Consider the following 14,708-nt stretch of genomic DNA (forward strand, 5'->3'; position numbering starts at 1 on the left):
TCCACCAGTTGTGAATGAAAAATAGATGTCAGTTCATTTTTTAAATTTTTTTTCTCAAAAGAAGATAGCCAGATGCAAGACAATGTCAAAACAGTGGTGTACAGCTGATGTAGGCATTTTAAAGAAAAGCCTTGAAAATAATCTAACAGAAAGACTACTAGTAAAAAAAGGGCTTTTTTATAGGTGCCTACATATTTTCTAACTTTCAGGGGAATTCATTCATTTAAATAAATGGCGGGCAACTCTGAAACCTGCAGTGACCATACTGCAACTCAGGAGCTTATTGACTCTAAACTTGGTCATGCATGTTTAATTCACGTTAAAGATAACTGACTCTCAAAATCAGTTACCCATGAAGTCAAACCTCTTTACATATTTAAAGATAACTCACAATAACTTTTACAACAGCCTTGACAATGAAACCAGGAACAAATCATTTTAAAATCAACTAATATCCAGAAACTGTGACTTAGTGCTGTATATACAGGCTTATAATATTTGATCAGTACTGTGATTTGCATCTGTGTTTGGTGAGTTGCACTTGTGAGCTCAGTTCAATCCATTAATAGCACTGCAATGAAATGATCACAAGAGACAAGGCAAGGTTGTCAGCTCCCCTTACACTCCACACTAATGAGGAACAGTTTATAATAAGAAGGGAGAGATATTCATGCTGTTTCTTATGGCTGCCACCTTCTTGGCAGCCCCTGGGTGTGAAACTTAAGAAATGTACACCCTTAAAGGATGCAGAATTACTACTAAGAGCAGCTGGATAAATGCCAACACTCACTGAAACTCAATATGGGGCGCCATGGGAACAGGGATGAATAGGAACGCTACTAGCACACATTCGCACAGATTTACCACATCCACTTTCTCCACACAGCCCAGACAGGCCCGGTGAGCCCTTTTTAACTCATCAGCCATAAGCGTTTCCCTCAACACGGTGGCCCTTGCTCCCAGACCGCCTCCCCGGGGCCTTCGCTGACTTACGACGAGCCACCGCAGAGACAGAAGCTCGTCCCACGAGGAAACTCGCCACCACTCGCCACCCCCAAGGGGTGTCACTCCGGCTGAGAGACCCTACAAAGACCCCAGCCCTACCCACCTGCCCCGGGTGGATCATAACAGCCACAGTCGCCCTCCCCTCCCGCCTTTTGAACTTCCCGCCGCGGCCCTGCCTGACGTCAGAACGCCGCGACGCCCAGGAGGAAGTCACGTGCCGCGACGCCAGGCGCGCTCCGCCGCCGGGGCCCTACGCATGCGCGGGCGGCGCCGCGGGGGTTTTTCTCCTTGCGGGGGCCGCGCGTCGCGTGGGGATTGACCTGTGACGGTGGTGGCGGGAGGGGGCAGGTTCCACTGCGAGAGGTGGACGGTGTGGTCCGGCGTCCCCGCCGTGTGCGGCGGCAGGTCAGTGGTGCGGCGCAGTGGGGGCGGCCCGGTGTGAGGACGGCACAGGCAGGGGGCGCTGCGACCCCTCTCACTGTGCGCACGCGCCGCCTGAGGCGGTGGCCGTTGGGCTGAGGGGGCTGCGCGTGCCGGGCCCTTCAGGCAGAGGGCGGGCAGGAAGGAGCCGTTTCTGTAGGGTACTGTTGCCTTCGGTTACTGCCACTCGTGTCCCTGAACCCGGCCTTGGCTTCGCCTGTTGTGGTGTCCTTCCCCTTCCCCCGTGGCCGGCTCCTGGGTGTCCTTCCCTTCTGTTGCCCGCTTCTCCCGAGATGTGTGACGCCTTCCTGAGGCGTTCGAAACGGCCGTGACCCTCGGCGTCTCCCTGGGTCTCCGTCTCCCTGGGGCTCGCTGGCTGGGGTGCCTTCGCACTTGGTCAAGGCCTGACAGCTGGCGTTAGAGGAGAGGGTCCCATGTTGAGGGGGGGAAATAGGGGGAGTGGCTGACGTTGGGCGAGCATATGCACGCTTGGTCCACTAGCTTATGCATATAAGGTTCATGAGCCGTTGCAGCAGCAGTGCTGAAAACTGCAGTAGTCATTAGCTGTGCAACTGGCAAATGTATGGCAGTCAACTTCCTCAGTAACTAGGATTTAGCCAGCTGTTACACTGACAAAGATTAAGTTGGGGCTAGAAAAGTCTATTTTGCATTGTGTTTCGCCCTTTTGTTTGAATGGTAAAGAAGATACGGTTTTCCTACAGTTGTGCAGTGCTTCTGGACGAGTCTGTGTGCAGTTGCTAACAGGGCAGCAAAATGTCTTGCTTTTGTACCCATCTCTGCCCTGTTCCCAAGTGCTTATTCCTGCTGCTTCCCTTCATCAGCTTTGCTGCTTATTCAGCTCCTTAATGAGTTCATTTAACCCACTCATCCAGCAGGGAAGGACCAGAAAATAAAAACCCAAACCACCCAGGGTTGAACTGGCTTACCAGAGGGTGCAGTACTCTGAGGGAGAACTGTGTAGCAACTAAGATGAGAGGGCTGGGCTGCCCTTTTGGTGTCAGTGAACTGTTGGTTCATATAGCTGAATCCGTCTAACCGGAGTCTCATGTGTAGGCCAGCATCTTCCTAAAAATCCACTTTCTGCCTCCTGTGATGACAGAGGAAAGGGTAACCACGTCGGGGCTGCCATGGTGGTGTCTGTCTATGTAGGGAAACAGCTTTAACACCCATCATTGTCATGTGGAAGCAAAGCCCTTTCTGTTTGTGAGCGTACTGGTTTTGTGATATCTCTTCAATGCCTTAAATGTAGATTTAAAATGATGTATTGGTTTCATTGCTTAAAAGTGGGGAAAAAGCAGGACATTCTCTGGTTTTAGGTTAAGAAAATTGTGCTGAGCCCCCTGTATTCACTTCTCTCTTTTCTTAGCTTGTTTTCCATAGATTGAAGTTACAGGGCAGGGCGGGAACTTAAACTGCTGCTGCTCTGCCTGTGTGTATATTAGAGTAAGAATACCCAAGGTAGACTACAGAATGTGTCTTTGAAAGTAGTTTCAGGCTTGCTGAATACTTGTGTTTGTTTTGGAGTAAGTGTCCAGAAGAGGTGGTGTTGCCACTGACTATATGGAAACATTTTTATAGTATAAAAAGTGTTTTGAATGATTCTTTCTCCTCCCCTCATCCTTCCTTCGCTCCATTTTGCTACTTAAAATGCCCAAAACAAGTAAGCATTTGCATCAATGCTTAATATAAAAGAATAGCAGATATTTTATAACTGTTTCTTCCAGACCCCAGATTACCCCAGTTAAATTTGATTATGGTTTTGTAGATCTTTATAACAATACAAGTTGGGTTTGGAACTTGGCTGTGTTCAGGTTAGCACCAGTGTGTTTAATGTTCTATATTCTTTTAAAGAACATAGATAAGTTACTATGGTCTTGTCTGGACTTGTATTATTTTGATTTACATTATCTTTGCTTTCTTAGAGTTCTTTCCACCTGCTTAATTGTCCCTCCGTTTCCTGGTTTCACTGTCCCACATAGAGACACTGTGATTTTATTTCATTTGAGGAAAGGTAAGGGATGGCAGCTGTTTGGTTTAACAGAGTGAAGCTTTGACCCTGCTTTTGCTTTCTTCTGATTTTAATTGTGTATCAGAATAGTGCTTGTGGTTGTGAGACTGGCAGTGTAAAAGTTGGCAAGTCCACAAAAATGCACTATCTTGTATCTTGGCATTGCAACTTCCATTCATGAGTTGAGGTTTGCAAGAGTAATTGAGAATGAAGAGAATACAACAAAAAAAGCGAGTGCTATGAGTTATTGACACGCTTACTTATAAACAGTATTTTCTTAAATCCTGAGTTTTAATTTTGTATCGTATCAGGTATGAGTATTTCACTACTAAATGTAAGATTGTATACAGGTTTTAATTATAGATTTGTAGCTGACATTTGCTCTGAATCTGTATTTCCAAGCTCCTCCAAAGTGATTTTTGCAAAGGTTCATTTCTAAAGCAAGTAGCTCAAAGTGAGGGGTGTGTGTGTGAAGCCTAGAATACAACTTGCAGCTATTTTTCTTTAAGCTTGAATGAGAACCTCTCTCCTGGGAAAAAAGTCCCAAGGCTGAGTGACTTAAAATGTATGAAACACTTAGATGACTTTTAAAAATAAAGCTTTGCTGTACATAAGCCACATTGATTATATGCTGGTGTGGTCATTTAATGCTGTTCAGCCACTAAAAGTATTTCCTAATGATGCTTTTACCTTTAATGGTGCAACTCACTGTAGTCCTCAGCTAAGTAGTATATTGTTTGGCTGATAATTAATACAATATTATCTTAAGGCTGAAAGGCTTGAATCCAGCTGGAACTTCTGCTTCGGTTGGGAGTTTTACCTGGCTTATCTTTTCAAGGTAATCGTTGACCTTTCACTATCTTGAGTGGTCAGCTCACAGCAGGGAGAGAAACTGATATCCGGCTAAAGAAGCCTGATTTGCACAATAATTTGAAGACCATTTCCATTTTTGTCATCCTGTTGCAGAGGTAGGCTTCCTCTCTGATGGCTCTAGTCACGTTTCCTTATATGTTGCCTTGGCAGAGAGCTGAGAAGTCTTTCATATGGTGATTGCTACATTAATTACTTTAATTTTTGTGTTAATTTCATTTTCAAAAAGCTGTCTGCTTTTGGCAGTATCACTTTGGTTTGCTCATGTAAAATGAAGTACTGTGGTGACAGGCAGGTCTGGTGGAGGACTAACTGGCTACAGTGAATTGAACTGTGAACAAAAAAGATGAATTGATGCATCAAAAAGTTTTAATATTATTTCAGGTAAATCTGTACATTTAAGTCACTTCCCTCTAAGTAGCCCTTTATTTCTAGGGGCCTGATTCTGAGTTTCTGACAGAACTTGGTCTGCCATTAAAATCAGTGACAGTTGATGAAAAAGCCCTAATCAAAGAAAAGAAAAATGTCTGTTTAAGTGTGGCACGTACCGATTGCTACAGGGACTTGCAACTAAGAATGTGTTACAACATATTCAAAGGTGGAATTGGAAGACTTTGAATTTCTGCTCTTTGGTAGGGCTCTGGCAATTCACAGAGTGACTAGTTTGCATTTTTGACGTAACAAAGACAATTTTAAAAACCTTACTATTGCCAGACCTGCAGCGAATATCAACTAAGTATCTCAGTGTATCTTTACATTGTATTTATTTATAAGGATTAATAGGTACTTCTCATTTGGAGGCTGTACCATAAATTTTTTGCAGCGAGCTCTTCAGCTGCTGTATGTGTGCCAGTGTGTGACCTGTTTGCAACCACTGGATTTACGATACATGCCTGCTGAGTGTGGTCCTTTGGCCAGACTTTTTAGAAGTCTTCTATATAATTCAGTTGGGTTTTTTTCCTGCTCTGCCTTCTATGTAAAAGGGGTAATTTCTGAAGTGTAGTGCTCTGGGTTTTGTTTTTTTTTTTTTGTGTTCTTTCTAATGGTTTGTACTGGGAGATACGGGGAGTGGAGAACAATTTTTTTTTTTTTTTTTCAAGTCTAAGAAGATGGGTTTATTGGGAGGGAAATGGTCTGCTTTTTAACCTTAGTTTTTGTAGGTTCTTTTTAGGAAGTAGCTTGCTTTTCTGATAACAGGGAAGTTATGTGTTATTAAAACACACTTTGTGACCTGAACAAGTGCTTTAAAGAATTCACATATATATATATTTTTTAATTGTGTTGCTTATCTGATAAGTTGGAAAAGCAGTTGGAACTGTGAATCCCATAACTGCTGCGTAAATTAAAAAGTTGCTGTTGGAACTCTAATGGGGAGAGCACTGTTCACAAGGCATTCTGAATGGACACATAGTACAGATTTTAAATGAAAAGCCTGCTGTTCGGTACCAACTTGTCTCCAGTGACTCTGTGGCTAAAGGGCAGTACTGTGTGCCATGAGACAGCAGTTCCAGCTTAGTCTTCACTGCACCGTTATTGTGTGACCTAATTTTCCTCATCTTCTGTATGCTTTGTATTTTTCTGCGCTACGAGTAATGAACGGCTCATAGTCTCACAGGGGATGCATGAAGTTTTTAATGTAATGTTTTAATGGAACAATAGTTATTAGTCCTTGAAATTAGAATAATTTTAATTTTTCTCAAAGGTTATATTTAACTTTCACTTGACAGAATGACAGGAATGGAGACCGAAACTGCCAGAGACAAAGCCATGGAAGAAGAAAGCACTGAGCAGAAGAAAGAGAGAGAGAAAAAAAAGAGGTCAAGGGTTAAACAGGTGCTTGCAGATATAGCGAAACAAGTGGATTTCTGGTTTGGCGATGTTAATCTCCACAAAGATAGATTTCTCCGAGAACAAATAGAAAAGTCCAGAGATGGGTGTAAGTTTATATTCACTGTATTTCACTAAACAGATATGTTTAACTTTTTTTCTTCTCTGTATTGCTGGTGACAGTTACAAGTTATTTTGAGGTGCATGTCTACTCCTGGGAAAGACAGTAGCTTCATGCTGGAAACCAGCATTAGAACTAGCAGCTCAGGAGGCAGAGCTTGGTACTAGATTTAGAAATTGTATTTAGTGTTTCTCTTCTTTACCACCAGCCGTAAGTTAAAGGTATCTGCCAGGGTGGAAATGACTGTGTGGGAGACCTGATTTTCGTTTTTTAACTCTGTATGATCTTAAGAACAAGCAAACAAGGAGCACTTTGCCTTGGAGATAGAGTACTTCACTTACAGAGTAGATATATGCAGAAATTAAAATGTCATTTGGATTTGCAGTTTAGATACAGATACTTCTGTGTGTGTGTGTGTGCTGCACAAGTTCAATACCTTAAATTGAGTATTTTGTGTAGGGCTACTGTGGGTCTCTTCTGTTTGGCTGATTTTTGACATGGTTAATTTGATTTCAGAGTAGGAAGTTGAACTTAGTTCTGAAAGTATTTGCTAGTTTCTGAAGAAGAAATTAATTTACACCTTAGCTGCAGTGACTAGTATGCTTTTGCTTTAAAGAACAGTACATGTGTGGTAAATGCAACCTATAAGTGTAATTGTTCAAATAATTGTGTTACGGCAGATGGACTACCATTGTGGTATGTCGGTAAAAAGAGGTGGTCCTTTTCCATGAAACCAACAACAGCAACAACAAAAAAAAAAGTTTCCACAAGTGTTTACTTGTTTTTGTTTTCTTAAGAAATCCATATTTATTTTAAGTGTAAATCATTAGTCGTGTTGCATCGTGTGAAAAGTCTAACCTTCTAACTGCTTGGTATAGTCCTCAATTATATTGAACTTCAAGCCAGCTTTAAAAAAAAAAAAAAAGGCCTTCAGAGGAATAAAATTTAAGCTACATTTTCTAGAGATATTAAAGCTTGGATGTCTTTATCTTTTTTATTAAGAATAATACTACATAATTTTCTGTCAAGGTTTTAGCAGCGTGACTCATTGCAACTGAAGTGCAAGCAGGGGCTCTTTTGTGTTGGTAAGGCTGCGTTAAACACTTAATTGAGTACTTGAAGGAGAGGCATGTTTTCAATGCAAATTGTTTTTGTGTTGTAAAACTACATCAGAAAGGGGGGTTTCTTCCTTTCTTTTCAAAGACAATAGCTATCAGTGGGAGGTAAAAGAACAAAATTCCTTTTGATAAAGGTTAGCACAAAAGAAAATTAAACATAGGTTTACTTGAAACTTTAATTTTGATGGTAAAAAATTTCTGTAAATCCTTGGCAGCATGGTTACATACTGCACTTAAGACTTGCAGATTGTTTTACAAAAATACTAGCTCAGTCTTAATGTCAGATAAGAAAACTTAACTAATGCTTTCTAGATTGACCTGATTTCATCATTTGCACCTTTTTTTATCCCTAGATGTTGACATATCACTTCTTGTTTCTTTCAACAAAATGAAAAAATTAACTACTGATGGAAAATTGATAGCTCGAGCAGTTAAAAGCTCATCTGTTGTAGAGGTATGTAATATTTCACTCTCTTGTATTTGCTGATACTGGAGCAATAGTGATAGAGGTACTGAAGTAGGCAATAATCTTAACGAAAAATGCTTGTTCATTTCTTGTTACTTTTAGTTGGATTTGGAAGGAACTAGAATCAGAAGACGCCAACCCCTGGGTGAACGACCAAAGGATGTGGATAGTCGTACAGTCTATGTGGTAAGGTTGTACTTTTATATGCATTTTGTCTGGCAGAGTGCTTTATTTCTAACTATCGAAACTATTTTAAGCTTTCTCGCTGTTAAATCCTTAAGAGTGCAACCTCCACTGTGCATTGTGTATGACAATCTAATTGTATAGTGTTGTTTACTGTATTAAGAGCAACAAAACCAACATAAAGCAGCCACATAGTTTTATCAGAATTAGAAGATAGATTTTCTTTGAGAACATCATGGATTTATTACAAGAAACATTTTACATAAAGTATAAAAACTAATAGAATTTGATTGTCTTTTGTTTGTTTGTTTTTTTTTTTTCCCCTCCAAAATGAAAGGACGGTGTGAGGGAGGGGAACGCATTACAGGTGTATTGAACCTGTAATGCTAAGGCCCATAGAGTGAGGTTAAGCTACATGTTTAATGCAGTAAATATTTTTGTACTGGAAATGTATCTGTCCATCAGTATTATTCTTAACACAGGGAGGGGCTACTATTGCTTGTGCAGCGTGTGTAACGGAAGTAGGTTACGTAAAGGCAAGTGAGCACTGGCAGGGGCCATGGCAAGAAGGGGATTAGTTTGGTATGCCAGTTTCTTGTACCATCTTAAATCATTTTAAATGCAGAGCAATGAGCTGCTTCATATTGTAGTAAGAAAAGGTGCACTTTCATTTAGCTATTACTGCTTTCACTGGGCTTTTCTAGTTAATGCCACTAGAGGAGCAACACTGCTACTAAGAAATATTTTCAGATTACAGTGATGTAGTCAAAGCTTTATAATAGTAACTTTATTAGTTTTATCAAACAGAATCTGCCTGAGTTTGCAAGATAATCAGGGGTACTTTAGAAAGTACAATCTGAATTTGGAATCTGTTAATGCAAGTGCCTCTGGTTTTGTAACACACAAGTCATTCTTTTAAAGGCAGAATGTACTTAAATGAGCGAGTCTTATTTTTAGGAGGCTTTAAAAAAAATAAATCCTTCTAATAGCACCCTATCCTGTGACTACCTTAATACTGAAATGATTCATTTCTTTTAATGAAAGTAGCTTGTGCCGCTGGAAAAACTCCACATATCAGTGTGATATTTCAGATGTGTCAGAGTGAAATGGCTGTTGTCATATTGTTGAACTACTTAAGTGGTAGTGTGGAAAGAGATCTGATGGTTGGACTGTCACTTATTTAAAACCCTGTGCAATTTTTAAATGGGATTGAAGCCAGTGTGGAATTCCCTTTGTCTCTAAAGCAAGCTTTCAGTGGCTAATACCAATTTTGGTATATACCTGTAGCTGTTAGCAGATGTATTAGTAATTTCAAGCAGGCACCAAGCTTTCTGTGATGAATGTACATAATAATTATGCCCAAAATGCCAGCCCATCCAGATAGAGAGGAGCTGGATTACTCTCATCACTGCATTCTTTAACAAAAGCCTAGAAAAGGTGTTTTTGGGTTTTTTTTTTTTGTTTTGTTTTTTTTTAAGTACAATGTGCCAGTTGTATTTCCCTAACATGATTACAGGGACTGCTTAGAACTTCTCAAATACGTTGTCTATATCATTTTTGGAAAATATATTCAAAATTTAATGAGCTACATAGTCTATACATAGCCTAAATAAATACCTAAATGGTTTTTCATTTTAAGCTTTTCTGTAAGACCAAAATAGATGACTGGTATGTCTTGGTAAGTTACTGAATTCATGGAGTTCTTACTTAGAGAGTATGTAGCAACCCATTACTTTCTGCTGTGAACAAAAAGGATGGGTTTTCTTCCTTTTTAATAAACTATTTTACAAGGTATCTGCCTTTTATATTGCAATTACAGAAATGTTAAGCCATGTTAAATGACTCGTAGATAGCAAAAGAGGGGAGAAGAACTAGTTGGTGTTGGTAACTTTTGTTTCATTCTGAAGACTGTGAAAGAAAGATTAATACAAAGGTTACAGGTAAAGCCTCCACTGTAGAGGATTGTCTCTAACAGTAGCATGTTTTCTGAATTTATGCAGGAAGTCAGAGCTTTATTTCTGAATTGTGACTTAAAGGTGTGTTTCTTTTAAGGAATAGCAACTTCATTAATTTTTTTTTTTTTTTTTTTTTACAATATCATTTAATTTAGAGGGAGTTTTTCATTAAATTTCTCTGAAATAAACTTATGGTTAGTAACTTTTTTTATATACTTCAACATAAGCTACACTTTGACATACGCTATTATTTTGTACTCATTCCCATAAGTAACTGGCTTTTCAGCTTTCTACCAAAACCACAATGAAATGTTTCTCTCAGGCAGGCAAAGTTAATGCAAAAACAGTTTTCTACCTGAATGTGACGAATAATGTTTTCCTACAAGGAAAACCTTTTAGTGCAGTTAACTTGCCATGAAAAAAAAAAAAAAAAAAGTATTACTGACTCTCCATTGTTATTTAGGCATGAGTTTGAGAGTAGGGTTTTTAATGGTGTACAGTTGGGTCTATTTAGAAATTGGTATGACTGGATTTTTCTTAGATAGGTGAAGGGAGATACTTAGGAACTGAGACATGATGTCTACAAGCTGCTAAAATGTGTTGCTATATTAAAGAGTTTGTAGAAATAAAAAGAAGTTAGTTTTATTTTTCAAGAAGCTGGCTAAAAGTTTCTGCTGCATCTCATCAGCTAGACCAAAAGGGCTAATTGCTAAGCTTTAAAATGTCAGCTACCGGCAGGAATTTATCAGTTTGAGTAGTGACTTTTTACTGACCTACAAGAATGCTTTCTGTGATACCTGGTTTACCAACAATTAAAAAAAAAAAAAAATAAAAAATCCACGTGCTTTGCAGTGGATAATTTTAGACAATGCAGAATTATGTTTGCTTGAAGGTCTTAAATTTACAAAGATATTTCATGTTGGAAAGATACAGCTGCAGGTGAGGTCTTGGTAGCTGTTACAGGAGGAAGAAGAACATCTAGATTATAAGGTATTTGCTAGAGGTATATGAATGCTCAGATCACTGTTTCTACTGCCTGAATATTATGACTTCTTGACAAGAATAATTACTGAAATAAAAAAAGTTTCCCAAATGTTGTCACGTCAAACTTAGATATATTTCTTGGTGACAACTTTTTTTGATTAAAAGATGTAGTAAACCATCTGATACAATGGTAATACAGTAGTGAGAAAATTATTTCCTTTTTTTTTTTTTTCAGGAGCTGCTTCCCAAAAATGTCAATCACAGCTGGATTGAGCGGGTGTTTGGGAAGTGTGGTAATGTAGTTTACATCAGTATACCCCGGTATAAAACTACTGGTGATCCAAAGGGATTTGCTTTTGTTGAATTTGAAACTAAAGAGCAAGCAGAGAAAGCTATTGAGGTGAGTAAATGTTGCCTCTGGTCTGTTAACATTCTTCCTGATCGTCACTCAGTGATCTGGATGGCGTAGTCTTTACTAGTTCACCTACTGAATCTTAAGAGAAATTCCTAAAATATGATAATTTACAAACTTAACAGGAGTTATGTTTATGTCTCCTCCCCCAAGAACTCCAATCAATCCCATGATTCTTTAGAAGTGTAATTCTGTTAATAAGCTGGAGACTTAGTGGAAGCATAGTGGGTTTTTTTTTTTTTTTAATAGTTTGGTTGGCCACTTTTGGCATCTTTTATGGAAAGAGAGATCTCTGTGCAATGGTACAATGGCTATTAAATTTAATCAGACAATCATGGCCATACCATACCTGATTTTCTGTATTTAAATGTAATTTGAAAGTTTTAAACCATTTATCTTTCAATAGCATAATGGTAACATGCATAAAAATATCACACTAATAATATGAAATCAAGCAAGCTCTGCACTTAAGAAGCAAACTACAACAACAAAAAAAACCCACAAAACCAACCACACCACTAAAAGAACAATGTATACTTCTGGAGTCATGAGAGACTATGAGACTATAAATTTCTCAAATGAGTATAGGATTGTTGGTGTTAACTTGGATGGAATTCTTTAAAAAAATAAAATATGATTTTTTTTAGTAATGGCTTGTGAATTTTAATATTTTTTTTTTTTTTTAAGTATTTGAATAATCCACCAGAAGAAGCTCCACGGAAACCTGGCATTTTCCCCAAAACTGTGAAGAATAAGCCTGTTCCTACATTGAATACAAGTAACAGCAGTGTAGTAGGTAAGTGTTATTAAGTTAATGGAATCAAGACGCAAAGTGTTTTGTGCCTCAGCTTCTGAAGAGAGAATTTTGAACTGCTGTGTTACTGCAGTCTAATTGCACATTTCTTAAAAACTTGATAAAAGTGGATGTTGCTGTTTGTTTGTTGGCCAATGTAGGCTTAAGAATGAAAATGTAAAACTGAAATATATAAACTTCTACCTATTTGTTTTCCTGCTTGATGATGAACTTGATTTCTTTTTTCCTCTGTTGCAAGCTACCACCATTAGTCATTGTTAGGCTGACAGAGCAACTTTCAGACTGTACAATAAATCATTATGCGAGCATTTAGCATTAGCAAAAGACAAATTTTACACAGATAGTTTTAAAAAAAATTAGTATTGAAAGGAAAGATACAGACACAAGAGTAAAATTATACGTAAACGTGAGCACTGTTCAAGTGAGTTTGTGATAATCTGACACATATCAGAGCAAACCTTGTGGTCATGTTCTCTCTGCTGTAACTTTCTGTGAGAGAACTATGAAAATAGTGGATTTTTGCCTTTCTTCCTCTTTGGAACTCCTGCTGTTTCAGCAGAGCAGTCTATAGCAGAATTAACCTTTTAGAGTATATTTACAATTCCACCACTTATGTGATTGATAATTACTTTTAAAAACCTGGAAGATATTGCTGAGAAACAAATCCTGAATTCACAGTTGAGCATGTTTCCAGTATATACTATTTATTATAACTTACACAGCAGCATTACAAGATTATGTAGCAACTTTGAGCACTGAACCATTTTTCCTCGTTTCTGATGACATAATACAATTTCCCAAGATACAGACATCTTCCTGTCTTTTTTCATAAGCTTAATGATGAGTCATGTTAAATTCCTCACTATTATCACTACTTCTTTGTTACACCAATAACTTCTAGGACAAAAAAAAAAAATCAAAGAAAAACCATGCTTTTAAAAAACACTTAAGATACTCTTTACTGCTTTATCCTGCATCTTGCCTGTGACAACTTTGAAGCAAGTAGACAGTATTGAAAATAGAGTGATTTTTTCCAGATTGATTAAGTTAACATTCTTTAACTTAGTAGGCAAATAATTGTTCATTACATAGCATGATAGATTCATTGGGCTGAGTATCTCCTTTTATTCTTGGAATACAAACTGGTGGTCTTTTTTTATTTCCTTGTCTTTGTTGTATGGCCTGGAAGGAGGAAGGTATCCCTTCTCAAAGACAAGTAAGGGATGACATAACAAAATGTGCATTTGTTAAGGAGAAGCAAAGAAGTCTAGCTCCTTTTTAATTTGAGAGTAAGTACTTCAGGAATCGTGTAGTCAGGCTGCCCTTGTGACCCAGAGGTCTTTCACACTTTGTGGGACTGTCTTACTTATCTTTTTTTTCTCTTCTGCTTAAAATGCCTAGGAGGAACTTTGGGACAATGTATTGCACCTTTCCTGTAGTTAGAGATGGCAGAGACGGGTGTTTTCATTTAACATCCCAGATTATCATGACACATGGTATCATGATTGTTTACTTAGGTCAGTTAATCTGATCTAGTATTTAATGATTGGTAGTTTTAAAATACTGTATTTTTAATACAGAGGAGAAGAAAAAGAAGAAAAAAAAGAAATCCAAAATCAAGAAAGAGAGCAATGTACAGGCAGCTGTAGAGACAAAGGAATCAAACACCAACACTACAACAGAGCACGTACCCAAGTCAAAAAGACATAGGACTTCATCGGAGTGTTCAGAAATGGAAGGAACTGAGACTCACAGGCAGCCCTCAAGAAGAGAGAAGAGAAAATGGGACAGAACAGAAAGCTCAGAGGGACCTTGGGAAAGCAGGCCGGGGAAGAGAAAAAGAACCAGCTCTGGAGATGGTGAGACATCAACACCAAAAGTCAAGAAAACTGTTCAAAAGGATGAAGTTCATGCTGTGAAAGAGGAAACAACAGAAGCTCCAAAGGATTCCAATGGTAAAGTTGTTTGCATGTTTTTTAATTACTTTCATGATCTGTATGCATGAATGAAATCAAATGGCAGGCTTAGTAACGAGGGAAAAGTCTAGGTAAGGAGAAAAGTTTGAATTAAAGAAACTGCATTCTTTGCAGTTGAAATAGTATTTGTAGTGGCCTGAGTTAAGTAAATAGGAATCTTGATTGACTGGAGGGTAACAAACAAGTGAGGAAAGGGAGGTTGCAAAGAACATGGTTGGAAAGCAAAAAGAAATCTATCGAGTGTCATCTGTGTAACACAAATTAATTTGTGAACTGACTTTTGGAGGCTGATAGGTTTATGAATTGGATTAATGATTATTGAGTAACCCTTTCAAGTGCTGGTTAAAGATTCAGATGCTGAATTTCTCTTTGAAAGACTGAAAATTTAACTGGTAAAACGTTGTTCTGCTTGGGTCAGTAGGTGAAAAATGGTTGATAAGTTTAAACCTGGTAATGAGTCATTCCAGGGAGATAAGTTGCATGGAGAATAGTAAAGAACTTTCAACACTGAAGCAGGTAAATCTCATC

At 38.4% G+C, this 14,708-nt stretch overlaps 1 protein-coding gene across 3 annotated transcripts in view; it reads left to right on the top strand.

Annotated features, from left to right (window-relative positions):
* Positions 1-1,271: 1,271 nt before the first annotated feature.
* LARP7 (La ribonucleoprotein 7, transcriptional regulator) overlaps positions 1,272-14,708 on the top strand; it is a 29,002-nt gene continuing 15,565 nt past the window's right edge. The window contains exons 1-7 of one of the 3 annotated variants that reach the window (XM_074154349.1): positions 1,272-1,410; positions 6,052-6,260; positions 7,744-7,844; positions 7,959-8,042; positions 11,214-11,378; positions 12,078-12,186; positions 13,785-14,159. In XM_074154349.1, the coding sequence (XP_074010450.1) occupies positions 6,053-6,260; positions 7,744-7,844; positions 7,959-8,042; positions 11,214-11,378; positions 12,078-12,186; positions 13,785-14,159 (1,042 nt within the window). In that variant the 5' untranslated portion in view covers positions 1,272-1,410; position 6,052. Of the gene's footprint in view, positions 1,411-6,051; positions 6,261-7,743; positions 7,845-7,958; positions 8,043-11,213; positions 11,379-12,077; positions 12,187-13,784; positions 14,200-14,647; positions 14,671-14,708 lie in introns of those variants that run through there. The other 2 variants (XM_074154348.1, XM_074154350.1) reach the window with 2 other exon arrangements.

Source organism: Numenius arquata, chromosome 10 (genome assembly GCF_964106895.1).
Source record: "Numenius arquata chromosome 10, bNumArq3.hap1.1, whole genome shotgun sequence".
NCBI classification, from domain to species: Eukaryota; Metazoa; Chordata; class Aves; order Charadriiformes; family Scolopacidae; genus Numenius; species Numenius arquata.